Source organism: Struthio camelus, chromosome 1 (genome assembly GCF_040807025.1).
Source record: "Struthio camelus isolate bStrCam1 chromosome 1, bStrCam1.hap1, whole genome shotgun sequence".
In the NCBI taxonomy this organism is placed as follows: domain Eukaryota; kingdom Metazoa; phylum Chordata; class Aves; order Struthioniformes; family Struthionidae; genus Struthio; species Struthio camelus.
Genome location: NC_090942.1, coordinates 54517477 through 54534374, shown reverse-complemented (window position 1 = coordinate 54534374; position 16898 = coordinate 54517477). Strand labels below are relative to the sequence as shown.

At 37.9% G+C, this 16898-nt stretch overlaps 1 protein-coding gene across 2 annotated transcripts in view; it reads left to right on the top strand.

Annotated features, from left to right (window-relative positions):
• Positions 1 to 16898, top strand: part of NUP205 (nucleoporin 205) — a 54239-nt gene that overhangs the window by 10558 nt on the left and 26783 nt on the right. For both annotated transcript variants that reach the window (XM_068938891.1, XM_068938898.1), the window contains exons 6-16: positions 1399 to 1627; positions 3082 to 3246; positions 4001 to 4176; positions 7411 to 7527; positions 9006 to 9143; positions 10361 to 10511; positions 11257 to 11462; positions 12943 to 13125; positions 14277 to 14327; positions 14988 to 15197; positions 15982 to 16081. In XM_068938891.1, coding sequence (XP_068794992.1) covers positions 1399 to 1627; positions 3082 to 3246; positions 4001 to 4176; positions 7411 to 7527; positions 9006 to 9143; positions 10361 to 10511; positions 11257 to 11462; positions 12943 to 13125; positions 14277 to 14327; positions 14988 to 15197; positions 15982 to 16081 — 1726 coding nt within the window. The remainder of the gene's footprint in view (positions 1 to 1398; positions 1628 to 3081; positions 3247 to 4000; positions 4177 to 7410; positions 7528 to 9005; positions 9144 to 10360; positions 10512 to 11256; positions 11463 to 12942; positions 13126 to 14276; positions 14328 to 14987; positions 15198 to 15981; positions 16082 to 16898) is intronic.

Below are 16898 nucleotides of genomic sequence, written 5' to 3'. Positions count from 1 at the left end.
GGCCAGAGGAGGAAATCTTAAAACTATGACTTTCTCTGGATATAACTACCAGCGCAGTTGTGTAAGACAGACAGGAAACGTGACCTTTGCGTATGTCATGTATTTACAGCTATGAAAATTCTGTACTGATTTGTGCCCTCTGACTTGGATAGAGATACTGGTTTGCATAAAATCAGATTTGAAAGTACCAATTGCACCTCCTGGGAATACAGATGCATTTGGCGGAGCCCAGAGGGTTGTGGTCAGTGGCACCGAGTCTAGTTGGAGGCCTGTAGCTAGTGATGTCCCCCAAGGGCCAATACTGGGTCCACTATGTTCAGCTTATTCATCAGTGACCTGGGACAGAGTGCCTCCTCAGCAAGTTTGTCGATGATACAAAGCTGGGAGGAGTGGCTGATACACCAGAGGGCTGTGCTGCCTTTCAGAAGGACCTCGACAGGCTGGAGAAACGGGCAGAGAGGAACCTCATGAACAGAGGGAAGTGCAGGGTCCTGCACCGGGGGAGGAATAACCCCAGGCAGCAGTCCAGGCTGGGGGGGTGACCTGCTGGAAAGTAACTCTGCAGAGAAGGACTGGGGAGTCCTAGTGGACAAGCTGACCATGAGCCAGCAATGTGCCCTTGTGGCCAAGAAGGCTATTGATATCCTGGGCTGCATTAGGCAGAGTGTTGCCAGCAGGTGGAGGGAGGTGATCCTGCCCCTCTACTCAGCCCTGGGGAGGCCTCACCTGGAGTACTGTGTCCAGTTGTGGGCTCCCCAGTACAAGAGAGACATGGAGCTACTGGAGAGAGTCTGGTGAAGGGACTGGAGCACCTCTGCTATGAGGAAAGGCTGAGGGAGCTGGGCCTGTTTAGCCTGGAGAAGAGAAGGCTCAGGGGGGATCTGATCAATGTGTATAAGTGTCTGAAGGGAGGACGTCAAAAGGACGGGGCCAGATTCTTCTCTGTGGTGCCCAGCAACAGGACGAGAGGCAATGGCCATAAACTGAACCACAGGAAGTTCCATCTGAACCTGAGGAAAAACTTCTAGACTGTGAGGGTGACTGAGCACTGGCACAGGTTGCCCAGAGAGGTAGTGGAGTCTCCTTCCCTGGAGGTACTCAGGAAGCCCTCTGGACACAATCCTGTGGAATGTGCTCTAGAGGACCCTGCTCGAGCAGGGGGGTTGGACTAGATGATCTCCAGAGGTCCCTTCGAACCTCAACCATTGTGTGATTCTGTGATGTAACAAGCAGATATATGCCTTGCATTGTTTAGCAATTAAAATAACAGCGTTTTCACTAGCTGTTGTTTTTAGAGTCCTTTTTAACTTAAACTAGCCATATTGGTTGCCTAAGAAAGACAAATGGAATATGTTGACGGTTTGTTTATACTCACTTTTTTTTTTTTTTTTTTTTAAGGTTTCTGACCTCATCAAAGAGTGCCGACAGTCCTTGGCTGAAAGTCTCTTTGTCTGGACCTGCCAGTCACCACTGAGTAAGGATGACACCCTAATCCTCATAAGTTACCTGGAGAAAGTAACAGTGGAAGCGAATGGCTCACTGGACGGTGTGAACCTGTCTCTTCTTATGGCTCTCCTTTACTGCTTTGATGTCAGCTTTCTAGAACAAGGCACAGAGGATCGTGAAGGTAATGCTGGCAAGTTACCCAAGGAGGTTACATCATGCAAATGGATAAATTGTTATTTAACGGATTTTTTCCTGAATAAAAAAAAAATTAAAATTTCTAGAGTTTATAATAGTAAAGCATAACACCGTCCCAGAATGTACATGTTAAGCAACAGTTATCTTATGCAGAGGATTAGAATTGTTTCAGTATCAATCTGAATAAAGTTTACAGAGGAATACTATGACAATAGATGCAAAATACAGTATGTGGGCTCAGGTAAATTTACTGGGAGAGAGAGTGCCTAAATACATAACTTCTCCAGGAACTGTTGAGTATTGATTCTGCCTCTTACACTGGCTTTTTTTACTTCACAAGGAGGAGTAAGGCTCTGTATGTCAAAGTGTGTAATAGGTCAAACTAAATTTATGGTATTCAGTATATCCTTCATACAGTCTGTATCCTGGCATTCTTGGTAGACTGCTTTAGCAACACACTGTGCTTTGCTACAAAAACAGGTGTTGTGCTCTAGTTTCCAGACAGCTCTTACTCACTAATTCTCTAGCCTTGCTGCAAGTGCCAAAGTTTCCTTTTCCTTATTCCTTTCCCAGCTAGCTTTCTGCCCAACTGCCATTAGCTCTGCCTTAGCCCCTCTCCTTTGCTTTGATCAAAAAAAAACTTAGGCACAAAACAAAATGTCTCACAAAATCTTTTCTGACTTACTTTTTTTTAAATTGTTGTTTATGGCAAGAATATGAAGCAATGCTCTGCGTATTTCTTTATCCTTTTAATAAAAAAAAAAGCAAGGATTTGAGTAATTATGTGTTTGTTCTGTTAGCTTTGCATATGAATAGTTCACCAAGATTGGTTAATGCCTTGACTATGGACTTTCCTTTCTTTATAGGCTGAGTAGGAATTCTAAAACTTTCTCTAGAGTAGCCAGTTTAAGTAAATAAACCTTGCAACAAGTTGTGAGGCAAGGAGATCCTAGGATTGGAGTTTCAGATTTTAAAGTACAAGGTTAATTTTGTCTCCTCCTGTGATGTTCAGCTTGCAGATCAGCTCATGCATATTTAGGTGCCTGTGTGCAGAAAGATCTAAATTTCTTGTGTAGTCCCTAGGACAATTCAGTTTCCCTTGAAGCATACACATCTGAGTCCGTCTGCATGGTGACACCTAAATTTAGGCATCTTAGTCTGAAAGCTGTTGCGTGCGTTCAGAAACTTTAGTATACTCTTTATTATTGCTGTTTTAGGAATGAATTCTGGTAAGTTATAGATAATTTACAATCATTTGTGAAGCTAATTATTTGCCTTTAGGACATTGGAATGAATCCTTTGATTAAAGGGCAGCAAAAAGCTTAAAAATTATCTTACCCAGTGTAGCTGAACTTCTGTGTTTTGCACGAGGACTTCGTGTGTGTGTTTTCACACTTATTTACTGGATGTTGATGGGTTTATTTTTTTATTTTTTTAAAGATCTGATGCACCGGCTCCCTCTACTAACAGAGAGACAGTATATAGCAACAATACACACTCGCCTTCAGGAGTCTCAGGCATGGAAATTACCAGGACTGCAGGCTACGGTTAGATTAGCCTGGGCACTGGCGTTACGAGGAATATCGCAATTATCTGACGTGACAGGTAAATTACCCTAAAGTGCAGTTGCTGCAGTTTCGTATTCAGACCTTGCAAGCGCTGTAAGTCAAAGTATCTGTTACCTTTCTGAAGCATTAGTAATTACCTTTATAATAAAAGTACTGCTAACATTCCTTCTTTGAAGCCATTCTCAGTATGCCCATTTGATTGTTGAGAATTGAATTGCTATGAAATGTACACAGGCTTAGAAATATTTACTGTTTGTAGACATTAATACTGCGCAGCGTTCTCTTGAAGCGAAAGAGATTTGAATGTTGTCCTGAAAAATGTGAAAGTGGGATTTTAGCAGCTTTAATATCATTTGAAGACCTTAACTAAGAATAGTTTTGTGTTTAACATTTGCAAAGGCAAAAAGTCAAACTCCAGTGTCTTGAGAGGACAGATCTATTTGCTTTTTTGCCTTGTACTTTGCAAACTTTTCAGGGCAGAATTGAGTGTACTCCAAAATATCTTCTGAAGGAAAAGATAAACTTCATAACTGTTTTTTAATTAAGGTTAGTTTATAATTCTTAGTTCACAGCCTTAGATTTGATCTGGTAAATGGATTATGCACTTTAACTCTGATTAAAGAGGAAAGCCCCGACCATCAACCTATGTGAACGGGTCTTTTCCAGTTGGATGTTTTTCTCTACAGTGGGAAAAAATATTTGGTAGAAGCTTATCAATTTGCAAGTTAGCCAAGTATTTTGAAATATGTTAAGTAATTCAGAATTTTTTTATCTCTTCCTTTGTTGCCTAGCTCTTGCAGAATTCACCGAGGCAGATGAGGCGATGGCAGAGCTAGCAGTTGCTGATAATGTCTTTCTGTTCCTGACTGAGTCTGTGGTGGGATCAGAAAATTTCTACCAGGAGGAATTTTACATTCGCAAAATTCATAACCTCGTCACAGACTTCCTTGCACTTATGCCGATGAAAGTAAGTTGATTATGTGAATAGCACTGCTTGAGAAATGTGGATGTATTTTACAGATTTCTAAAATTAGGACAGGTAACATGTAGGTTCAGATATCCCCCTGAACTTGAGATGCTGCAGTTCAGAAAACTTGTTCACTTTACAGAACCCATATGGTTCAGGATTTGTTTTCCACACTGAAATGTTTTAAAAATCAAATTCTACTTCAGTGTGGTGAGATTTGCAAAGCAAACTTTTGTAATGGTAATGATTTGGTTTTGTTTTAAATGCTTAAAACTTATGTGAATGCTGGTGTTGATGCTGATGCAGTGTGTGGAGTTTTTTTTGTTCTTTTTTTTTTTCTTTGATACCAACAGTAGCACAATCTAAATTCACTGACCTTTTGTCTATCATTTTTATTTTTAAATTTCTTTTTACTCATCCTTTGCATGTTTAAGGGGAGGGATTCTGCTTTTTCTTCAGTAGTATCAGTTGCTGGTAAAATGAGGTATTGTTTTCACTAGAACAGCAAAAACACTGCAGAAGGGAGAGGAAAAAAAATGTCTAGCGCAATTACAGAAGTTTCATTTGTGCAAGACTTTGTATCCAGGCATTGAAAAGTATAGTTCTGTGAAAACGCTCTTATTTAATTGATGGGGGAACTATTTTGTGACCTTCGTTGTGTTGAGATGTTGTCTGATCTGTTAAACAATCACTTTTTCAATGTGCAAAAAGAAGGGCTTTAAAATATTTTTCCTTCAGTGTAAACTGGCAGAAGGAGAACCATGTTGGCAGGAAAAACATTATTTCAGCCTTAAGAATCTTTCTGAGGACTGTAGACAGTTTTTTAGTTTTAATGCTAACTTACTTATGATATGTTGGTCTTGCATGTTGTTTTCTGAATTAAAACTGGTGGGTTTTTTTTTTTTTATTTAAACCCGTAAAATATCCACAGAACAAGTATAAGTTCAGTGCAGGAAAGTTCTTATTGATAGAACTTCTTCAGTAGATTTCTATGGCAATGGCTGCCTATATATAACACTCAACACATTGTAAAAGGCTTTGGAATTTCTTTGAAGGCTGCATGTAATGGTGTTTTCTGTAATACAGACAAAGCATCCCTTTGGAATGAGGTATATTTCAAGAAGTCCCTTAATCAAGTGCTAGCAGGTTTAGAACTGGGAACTTTTGATGAGATAAGTTCTTCGGTTCTGCGTTGGATAGTGTTTCTTTACCAAAGCCAAATATCACACTGTAACGAATATTGTTTTTTATGAAAGACGTCTAAGGAGGCTTTTTGGATAAAGGCAGAAGAGCTGGAGACTAACCCAGGCTGAGGTTGCTGCCCTGTTAGATTTGGAGCAGACTTGACCCTATGTCTCCTGTATCGCACAGAATTGCACCAGTTGCCTGGGAATCCAGGGGTGTGTGTTTGCTGGTACATCTCTCTCTGTCATAACCGCGTTATGGAATTGGAGGCTTTTTTCTCTGGGAAAAGCGTTTCCCTCCCATTTTAGCGTTTTGCTTTGCTTCAGGTCTGTGGTCGATTATAGCTAATGCCCAAAGATGGAGAGATCTACATTGTAAACAATATTTTTGTAATACAGGACGTATGCAAAAGCCAATGGACTTTTGCTTTCCTGTTTGACAGAGGCCAGTACCAGTTGTTTTGCGAGGAAAGATTTTTGTTAGCAGATAGATCCCTACAAGCGAATTTTTGGTCCAACTGCTGTTGGTTAGTGCTTGCCTTATGTGCTGAATTATTTCAAAAGCATAAGTATGGATGTTTTCGTCATCTGTTTGAATACCCAGTCTTTTTATGAGTCCTTCTAAGGTTTTGTTCTAAGCAGTGCAGTATGGTCAAAAATTCCACAAATTAATTATGCTATAATTCTTCCTTTTTTACAATTTGCTCTCTTTGAACCTACTATTTTAGGTAGATAAAAAGTGTCTACTTTGAAGGTTCCTTACCGCTCACTTTTTTTGGTGCACATATAACCTCTGTTCATTTTTGTTTAAAATTTTAAATCGGGTTTTATTTAACTCTGCTGTATAGTTTTGACACTTAGGCTGCTTGCCAATGATGATTTGGGTAAATCTTTTGATTACCTGCATTACATTCAGAACTTGATAATTAACGTGAGTAGCTTTGATAATATGCGTTATTTCATTCGTCAGCACTCACTTTTGTCTGTGTACTGATTTTGTGTATATACTAATTTGGCTAGCTTGCGCTGATCCTCTTCATACTTATCTACCGTTTTTAACTAACTTCTCTTAATGACTCACAATTATTTTGCTGCTCATTCTATTTTTCCAAATTAAGATGCGCTTTAGACCAGAAATTGGTCTCTGTTGAGCATCACCATGTTTTACTTTTTGGCATGTTGAATTGGTTGCTTATTTCTGTTTCTTGTTTCTCGATCTCTGCTTAATATGTTAAAAAAGTAGCTTTTCATCCCGTGGCTATTTACTTTCTTTAAGCCTATTGCGGGGGTGCTTTGTCGAAGGCTTTTTGACATTTAAAAATAAATTTCAGCTGTTCTTTGTTTAGCCGTTATTTTTTTTGACACACACAATTCTAGGAGACTGATTAAGGGACATTTTCTTTTCATTGCTGCAGCTGTACTTCCTCTCCCTGCTCTTTTTAGCTATTGTATTTATTGACATGTTGTAATACTTTTAGTTGCTACAGACCATTTTCCGGAGACCAAAGTAATCACATCAGTCCACACCTTTTAAAAAGATAAAGAAGTATCTGTAAGTAGAAGTAGCCTTAAATAGCTCTACCTAGCAAGGTGCAGTCCACAGGTCTATATACAGAAAAATTATTCCAGTGTTTTCCCTGTTTCTTTTCAAGCCCTGCGGATACTGATCTAACTCGTTTCTTTGAAGTCAGTGTTGCTGACTTTTCTAGCTTCCTAAGTGAAAAGAGGGAAAGGAGGCAGCTTGTGGGGCCAATCCAGAGGAAATGGTGAAATCAGTGGGGAAAAACTCCTATGGTATCTGTTCAGGGGCTTTTGCTGTAAACTGAGGGCCTTGGTAATGAGCAAAGTGATTGAATAGATCTTTGAACGTAGGCTCAGGTTTTTTTTTTTTTGTTTGTTTGTTTTTGCACACAGTCATGTGCATGCAAGTTCAGTTGCTTTTTTACTTTTTTAATAGACTATTTAGACAACTTAGTTATTTCTGGGTTTTTTTGTTCCATTGTTAGCTAAATATAGACCAGTGTTTTTCTCTGCTTCATAAATTGTGTAGGTGAAACAGCTGAGAAATCGTGCTGATGAAGACGCTCGCATGATCCACATGAGTATTCAGATGGGTAACGAGCCACCTCTTTCCCTTCGGAGAGATCTGGAACATTTGATGCTTTTAGTAAGCCCTGTTTTTAAATTACATTGGCTAAAAGCGATTGTGACTTTCCTGCTTTATCAGAAAATCCATATGTGAAGGATAACATACAGTGCTGGGCCTTGCCCTTTTTCATTAAATGGATTTTTTTCTTAAATGTAGACGCTTTTGCTGTAACTTTTCATATAGAGCAATGAATTAACTGATGTGACTTCTGATGTTAAAATGTCAGTTCATTCTTGTTCAGTATGCAAATACTGTTTGAAAAATTATTGAGCTGAAATTATTTCGCAAAATACATAGACATCTAAAAATTAAGTTAGAGATATAATTATCTTAAACCATCTTATTTTGACATAGCCTGTATTCTTAAAATTCCTATTTCTAAGTTATCACAGAGATTGCGATCAGGCTAAATAAATGGAATTTCAAAATACCTTTATGAATCTGGATCTTAGTGATTACGTAGTGTTTATGTTTCTGTAACAGTCTCCAAAATTTCTCCCTATTTACTGTGGGTAAGCGGTAATTAGTTTTTTTTTCCCCCTACTCTTGGCAATTATTCTGATAAAGAATTGAGGATGCATTTATAATGAGAATTTTAAAGACTATTTTCTACTGTTTGTAGAGTACACTAGGCAAGGTGACCCATTAAGGCTGATGTTGGAAATGCAAAATTCCTATTTCTTGTAGAATTTTGGCTACATATATAACAAGGATCTTTCTATTTGTTCCCCTCTCCTCCCAAGAAGAGAAAGTCTATGGTTATTTAAATATATATTAGTTATTAACTGTACTTTCTAAAAGAGCCCATATCAGAAAACAGATTTGCATATTGTGCTAGTGTATTTTGTATTTTCTGGTCACTAATAAGTTGAACACACAAACATATTCCTCCTTAATTAGCATGTGTATGTACAAGTGTGCAGTTCTAATTATAGCAGTCTTTATTATAGGGGTTACTTTTTTTTTTTTTTGCAAAGGTATCCTATTCGGTTATAGGACGTTGAAAGGAAAGGTTATAGTGGAATGCTTTCTTAAGTAGAACGGTAGTAGCTCAGAGGAATATAGTAAACTTAAACGAAGAACTATAAATGACATTCACTGTAAGAAATGGTATGTTCACATAACAGGTAAAATTTCTAATCCCGATACTAGCTAATATGTTTCTAAGTCAATATAGCAAGATACCCAAGTGGTTATTTAAGGATAAATGCCACTGTTTGATAGCAATTAGATTAGATAGTAATTAGAAAGTATCATTTAAAGCTGTCCAAGTTTCATTTACGTGTGCATTTTGAACTTTCTCTGACTGTCATTCGTTCCGATATTACTATGCAGAAGTTGTGATTTTCAGAGAGTTTTGAGGACTGGAACGTCGGCTGTGAGATGCTTTGCACCTCCCAAGTGTTTAGCTTATCTGGAGGCAGTGTTCATTGTTGAAGTAATTTTCTCTTCTTTATATAATTGATATTTTTCTGTCATCTTCCTTTCTCTGATAGATTGCTGAACTGTATAGGAAAGACCCCTTTAATCTGGAACTTGCCCTTGAATACTGGTGTCCGTCAGAGCCTTTGCAGACATCTACCATCATGGGGTCCTATCTTGGAGTAGCTCATCAGCGACCTCCTCAGCGCCAGGTTATCTAGACTTACCGGTTTTCCATTTCTAAATAAAAGATACAATTTTCTTGAGTAATGACTGATAACTTGAAATTAAAGTCATAAAAGTTGCAGGCTGAAGCAATAACAGTTCATACGAAGGCGAGTTTGGTTGTGATTTTTATATTTATTTTGTTTTCAAAGACAACAGTTTGGTATGATTTTGGTATCATTATTAGAGCGACCCCCTAACAAGACATTATTGTGTATTACCAGTGACTTATCTGAGTGTGTCTTGCACTGCCCGACATGGTCATTTTTGCCTGTTCTAAATGAACTACTGCCAGTCATTCATGGTTGTCCATAACCTTAGTGACAAAGAGTCTAATTTCTTGGTTAGGTCTGGTATTGGTACAACTGCTCAACAAATTCTGCTAGCGGTATTCTGTGTTTTCTGTCTGATGACCTCTATGTACCTTTTTGGTGTAACTGAGAAGTAAACTTTTTTAATTATGAAAAACTTTTAAAATCATGTTAGAGAGAAAATCATTATATTTTTATGGGTAAAAATCCACAAGAATATTTTAATTATTTAAAGCCCAAAGGTTATAATCTGTGAGAGTCAGAACTTTAAAATGAGAACGAAAAAACAATTGAGACAGATAAAGCAGTTGTTCCAGCACTGTTTCGAATCTGTGAGGATGCTGTCAACCTTCAATGCTTTTTGAAGCACTATGCACTATTAGGCAAAACCTAGCACAGGATAAGCTGGACACACCTTGAGATCCACCTAGAATACTGGCAGGTGTGTTAAGGCCTGGTGCAGTCTGCAGACCCCTCAATCGGACCTGGGGAGGAGCCACTGTGTTTGTGAATTACTGTGTAGGGGTGCGACGTGCATACTCATTTCAGGCCCAGCAAACCTTAAGTTGCGCTGTGAAATGTGTTAACAATACCATTGAAAAGAATTTGTGAGCTGAAATGAGTTTTATCACTGGAAGTAATGAACTGGACAGTTAGTATTGTTTCTTTGCAATAGCATGAGTTATTTCATTTTGTTTATTTCCTCTTCAAACCACGATTTTGCCTTCGGGGAAACAGAAGAGGCCCATCTACCATTTTTTGAGTTGTAATTCTCCCTCTTCCCCCCCATATTTGATTAAATCAGAATCTGCTTTTCTTTGGCTGCCTATTGTTTTCCTTAAATCAACTAGTTTTTTTTTTAAAAAAAAATTATTTATTTTTATTTGTTCTAGGTTGTCTTATCAAAGTTTGTTAGGCAAATGGGAGATCTACTTCCCTCCACAATTTACATCCCATACTTGAAAATGCTGCGGGGACTGGCTAGTGGGCCTCAGTGTGCTCATTACTGCTTTAGTTTGCTAAAAGTCAATGGCAGTAGTCATGGTAAGAGAAGTGACACTTCAGCTCTTCCTCAACTCTTTTCCTTTATGAAGTAGAAAAGTGTAAAGATTCATATGAGATGAATTGTGGCTTCTTACTTCTAACAGTTCATTATAAATATGAAGATGCAATTGGAAGGTTTCACTTAGAAATATAATCTAGATAAAAAGATTGATTATATAAATAAATGTCTGAGCATCCTAACAAGGAATTCACATACTCAAATAATATGTTTTTAAAAAAAGCTGTTTCTTAAGAAACAGGAGATACAGAATGTCATTTTTGCTCAACGTGAAGTATAAAAATGGGTCACATCTCAAAATTGTGTATATTGTAAATATAGTTACCTTTCCTGAGCTTGTTTTTTTTTTTTTCAGAAGCATCTATTACACATATCAAAAAAGTACTAGCAGAACAAAGTAAGAGATGCTGGTCTCTCCTTGGGTTTTGCATTAATTTTGCGTTGATTAAAATGAAAAAAGTACGCTTTGAAGAAGTAAATAGTGCTACAAACGTTCTGATTTATAAAACAATACTCGTTTGTACTGGCTTCTCATATTAGCAGCTTCATGTCTCTACAAAAAATACTAGAATCGCTAAATTCAGAAACAGTAGCTTAGCTTCAAACTATTTTCTTCTCTGGATAGGCAAGTTTTCCCTTTAAATTTAACTAGCCTGCTTATCACCCTGTGAAGAATTTAAAAAAAAAAAAAAAAAAAAACTTGTTATCTGGTGGTTGTTTTTCTAGCGGAAAACATCCAAGGAGCAGGTGGCAGTCCTGTCTCTTGGGAGCATTTCTTCCACTCGTTGATGCTCTATCATGAGCACTTAAGGAAAGACTTGCCAAGTGCAGACAGTGTCCAGTATCGTCACCTGCCTCTCCGAGGAATCACACAGAAAGAACAGGATGGATTAATTGCCTTTTTACAGCTTACCACTGTTATAATAAATTGGGTAGGTAACCTTTTATTTGTTTTTCTTTGTTAATAGGTCTTTCCTTGCAAAACATCATTTGAACTAGCTCTTCTATTAGTTTTATTTGTCATTCAGCTGTGAAGTTCTCTTCACCAAAAAAGGCATTAGTGCAAATTTACCTAGCAGTTGTTTCGTTTGATCTGTGATCTTCAGAAGCATAAGAAAGCATCAGGAATAACTGTCATGCCCAAAATGCAGTCACAGGGTGAATCAAGAAGAAATGAAACCTTTTCTTGCACTTCCAGCGTTGCTGATTTTTCTGCTTTCCTGCTGCTTCTTCGTCTGTTGTGGAGATATCTTTCAGAACTGAGATGTATTTAGAAGAAATTACAATAGAGTAAGAGAGCTCTGGGCGTTTGTGTTTAATTAGAAGTTGGGAAAAGCAAAAATAATAAATAAATTTAAAGGGAAGTGGCAGAAAATTTGCAAGGAAACTGACCAACTGTGAAACCTGCCTCCAGAGTTAGGTTTAAAATGTCCGCACACCGAAAGGTAAAATATACCATGAATTATCTGGAAGAGAAATTCCAAGAGACTAAAGCTACGATACAGACTTTGCTAATTCTGGATAGTATGCTCTTCAGTACTCACCAAGGCCTGCAGTTTAACAGTTCAGAGGTTTGAAAAACTCCAGCATGAAAGTTCTGTGATGCGGTGAGATGCCCTTTGGTTTTGCTGACGCAAATACAGAACAGATCAGTCAAAGTGATGAGGCATTTCAGAAATTATCCTCTTTAGTAGTGTCTTTTTTTTTCTCCTTAAAGCCAGATTAGTTCACGGTGGAACTATGTCAGCTGTCATGTCAGCACTGGATGAGGAGGAAGAGAACTCTTAAAACTCATATTGCTTGGCATCATCAACCAAAAACCTGGAAAGAAGTAAATTTGTGTTAGGAATGCAGGGAATTATCATTCCATTAGGCTAGAGGCTTATTCTTGTCCAGTGGTTCATCTGGGAGTTTCAAACGAGTTTACACTATGACGACCCTGCTCTTGGAATTAAACGATTCCGTTTAAACCCCTAGCTTAATGTCCAAATACAGTTTTAGGTTCATAAGAGAAATATTGACAAAATCTCTCTACCAACGCTTGAACAGGTTGCTTAGATTGTAAGCGCTTGAACTTGTTTAAGAGTATGTCCATGAATATATGTCTACTAAAACAAACTGTTTCAGGACATTTTTTATTATGCACACAAATTTTCTTTATGGATAAACACAATTTTAGTATAATTTTAGGCACAATTTTTGTACTTGTGAATCATTACATTGTTTTTTTTTTTGTTTAATCGTTAAAACTGTTTGCTTTGGAATGATCTACCGTCCTTCCAATGTTCTGTGTACTCTCGAGTAGGAAGCAAAATTATCATTGTTGATGCTGAATTGTGAGTTAAAGGTTGCAAGACATTAATAATTTTCAAAGTGATAATGTGCACTTTTGTTTTATGTTGAACGCTGCAGAGCGAGAACGCTCGCTTGGCTCTCTGTGAGCACCCTCAGTGGACCCCAGTAGTGGTAATTCTGGGACTTCTGCAGTGCAACATTCCTCCTATTTTGAAAGCGGAACTGTTAGAAACTCTTACTGCTTTTGGAAAATCTCCTGAGATAGCTGCTTCGCTCTGGCAGTCCCTGGAATACACACAGGTATTTTAGGTTTTTCCGTGCTTAACTATGGCGTCGCAGTCTGATGAAATTGTCAGTATATTTGAAAGCTGTGGGTTTTTTTGCAATAATACTGTCTTTCCTCCAAAATGTTCCTATTTCCATTGTTGAATATTAATTTTGCACTGCTTTTTTTTATTTGCAGATCTTATTTTGAAATGATTTTAAAAATGGCAGTATGGCTTTGTGCCTCAAAGATCTCATCAGCCATTCTTAGTTTACGTAAATACAGGTTCTCTAACTGACGGTTCTATGTTCAGCACTTTTTAAAACGTATTTGTCATCCATAAGAACTGTTTCGCAGGTTAAATAATTTTGTTGTACTTCTTGTGTAATCATATTCTTCCAATGCGAGTGATGCTAATGGAAGAAAGGAGCTCTGTCCAAAAAGCTCCAGGCATGTAATTTTCAGAGGAAAAAGTTCATTATAAGTTCAAATATACAGTTACCAACTGTCATGATTAAGATAGCAAGCACCAGATATATGTTAAAATCTCCAGCTTTTAAAAATATGAATATATTTTTTCTTCTTCTGTCTTGATATCAGAGAAAAATTTTAAATCTGAATCCTAAAGAAGATGGGATATCAAATGAAAATGCCCTCAGCGTTGTTAACTCAGAAGTCATAAAAGGGTGGGATTATTTTGTAGTATATATTATGGCTCAGATTATTTTCTGTTTTATTTGGAAGAACTTGAGGCGCTTGAACCACAGCTGCTGGATTATTTTTAATTACTAATAAAAAGACCCTGATAATGATGACATTTTGTAATAGTGTTTTAACTACTCACTACCTTTGCTTTCTAATTTATGGTGTTCCTTAAAATATACTGTTGTAAGAGATAACAAGGTGTCTTTCCCATAGCCAATGTAAGAGGAAAATCATTAATTTGAAAAGATTTCTGATTTTTGTTCATTTTAACAATAAACATGATGCCGATCTTTGAGGATGTAAAGCTAGAAATGTACAATATGTAATCAGTCTTAATCTTTCAGCTTTTAAGGAGATTTAGGAAACCTCTTCTTACAGCTAAAAAGTGATATTTACCTTCTAATGCTGATAAGAAATCATGGAGATGCACTCTGATTATGTCAAATGTATTGTTTGTCTGTTTTCTCCTTCTGTTTTGAAGCTATTGCAAACTGTGAGAACTCCAAGCCAGAGACAAGCAATTGGTGTTGAGGTAAGGGCTTCTCTTTCCCTCGGTAGCTTCTCTGATCATGTACGTATGAGTGCAGGGGAAAATCTGGAGAGACTCTATCTGCTGATGTGGCCACAGGAGGCCCTTGGAATAGGAGCTGTGTTTTCTGTGCTTCTCCAGTTACTCTCAGGTCTGCTTATAATTGCTGTAAATTTTATCCCTTTATGAATCCAATGCAGCTTTCTCCTCGTAACAGAGGAGTGTTTAAACCTTCAAGTTCCTTATAAGCGCTTTTTATTAAGGTTTTCCTATTTGTTTCACTGTTTTTAATCATTTCCGTCTTAGACTGCAGCAGATCTTGCAGCTTTTATATCTTGAATAGGAGTCATATTAGTTATATCTTGATGCAGCTCACTATCTTCTTAATAAAAGTGGTAAATAAAAGCAGAGTTCAGTTAAACATTGAGGCAGACCTTCTAGGAACTCAGAAATGAGTGAAGAGTGTATTGCTGAACTGAAATGACAGTACTGTTGCTTCACTGCTTTTGCTCTGTGGCGTGCAGTGGACAAAAATGCAGCAAAGCCAATTCACTGTAAAGTAATTCAGAGAAGATGCCTTTATCTTATTTGTCCTCACGTATTTCTTCCTCTCACAAAGTCTTTAATTTTTCTCTTTTCATTTTCTCTACCCACCTCGGGAAGGTTGAATTGAATGAGATTGAATCTCGATGTGAGGAATATCCTTTAACTCGTGCCTTCTGTCGACTCATCAGCACGCTGGTGGAGAGTTCGTTCCCCTCTAACTTGGGAGCAGGTCTCCGGCCGCCAGGCTTTGATCCCTATCTCCAGTTCCTCAGGGACTCTGTGTTTCTTCGGTTCCGCACCAGAGCTTACCGGAGAGCTGCTGAAAAAGTAATTTTTGTTTGAAAATCACTCCTTTAGGATGTATCGGCATATATCTAAGTTAAAATGGTTTGGCACTGCTGATGTGGCTTAGATCTGTCGTTTGAAAAGCTGTGCAGCAGCTTAATTTGGGTGCAGCAGAGGTAACCTTGAGCAGTTCGTAGTGATTTGCTTCTTTAAGCAGGTGATTTTTGGGGTCATCGGGATCTTTGAACTACTCCCAAGGAGTCTGCAGAAGACTTAGATTATGCATTCTCTGGCAAGAATTAGTTGAACCAGTTGGCTAATGACTTCTGAACCTCTGTCACATACCTGAATCTCCAAGTCAGCTTTGTCCTTTCCATATTGTTACTTTACAGAATATTTCTGACTTGCTGAACCAAGGAATTTGAGTTTGCTTTACGATGCTTTTGGATGAAAGTGCATGCTAAACTGATCCTGCAAGCTATTAATCATGTATTACTAATTTTATACCTCTTAAAGGCTATACTTATTGCATGTAGTCTTTAATATATTAACATGTATATTATAAAACAGAGCATAAAATAGGCAATTATTCTCTGTAGTATTCTATTTTACTTCAAAAAGGAAGCTTGACAGGTCAAACTATTTGACATGGTGAATTACTAGCGTTATGGGATAGCATCTTAAAATTAGACAGTCATTCCATACCCTTTACCCAGTACGTTGTTGTACTACTCATTGTATTCTCTGTCATCCTGGTCTTTTTATTGAAGTATCCATCGTATTCTGCGTGTGATTTTTGTTTGTTTATTTTTGTGATTATCTACAGTGGGAAGTAGCTGAGGCAGTTTTGGATGTGTTTTACAAATTGCTGCGAGATTACGAACCTCAGCTTGAAGACTTTGTGGACCAATACGTGGAGTTACAAGGTTAACTTGTTCATTCGTTCACTGGCAAACAGGACTGTGATTTGCTTTGCTCTCTTATCTCTCTCTTGTGATCTTGTAAATACTGTAAGCAAGCTGATGAAAAGCTAGACCAAGACTCTTAGATAGGAAGATATTCAAAAAATGGCCATGTACCATAGAGAATCATACTGCTGAGTCAGTAGGGCTTCATATAAACTGTTTCCTACTTTTCTAGCTCTGCTAGGTGGATGACTTAAGTTTCTTCTTAATGTTGAATGCCAGTCTGATGCTTATTGATAAGCCATAGCATTAGAGAGCCATTAGAACCACTTCTTAAGTGAACAGCCGCTTAAAACCATACCTTTCCAGGGAGGTTGGCTCAGTCTGGAAGGCCTCTATGCCTGTACTTTGACAAACAGTTTTTTGGCAGTTAAACTGGCTTGAACAATCTCTGGTAGCTAATTGCTGTCCTCACCTAATCCTTCAGCATGTATGATTATTTCTGGGTTGCATGTGTTGGAGAAATGGATTAAAACCAATCTTTTTGACTAGATCAGTTTCTTGAACTGAGCCGCTGTGTAGCCCCACAGTGGTATGATGTGGTCTGGCATGTGTTAGAGGGCATCACAAGCACAGAATGAATGGGAGGAGAAGGAGAGAGGGAAGGGGATTGCTTAAGCTGTCTCTGATGCCAAGAGAAACTGTATTCTGATTCCCATTTGCATATTAAAAAATTATTCTGACTGCTCACCATAGTTTACCAGGAGACTGGATAAACCAGAAACATTAGTCTTGGCCAGGGTCTTTGCATTTTGGTTTAATAGTTTCATTTTAGCCT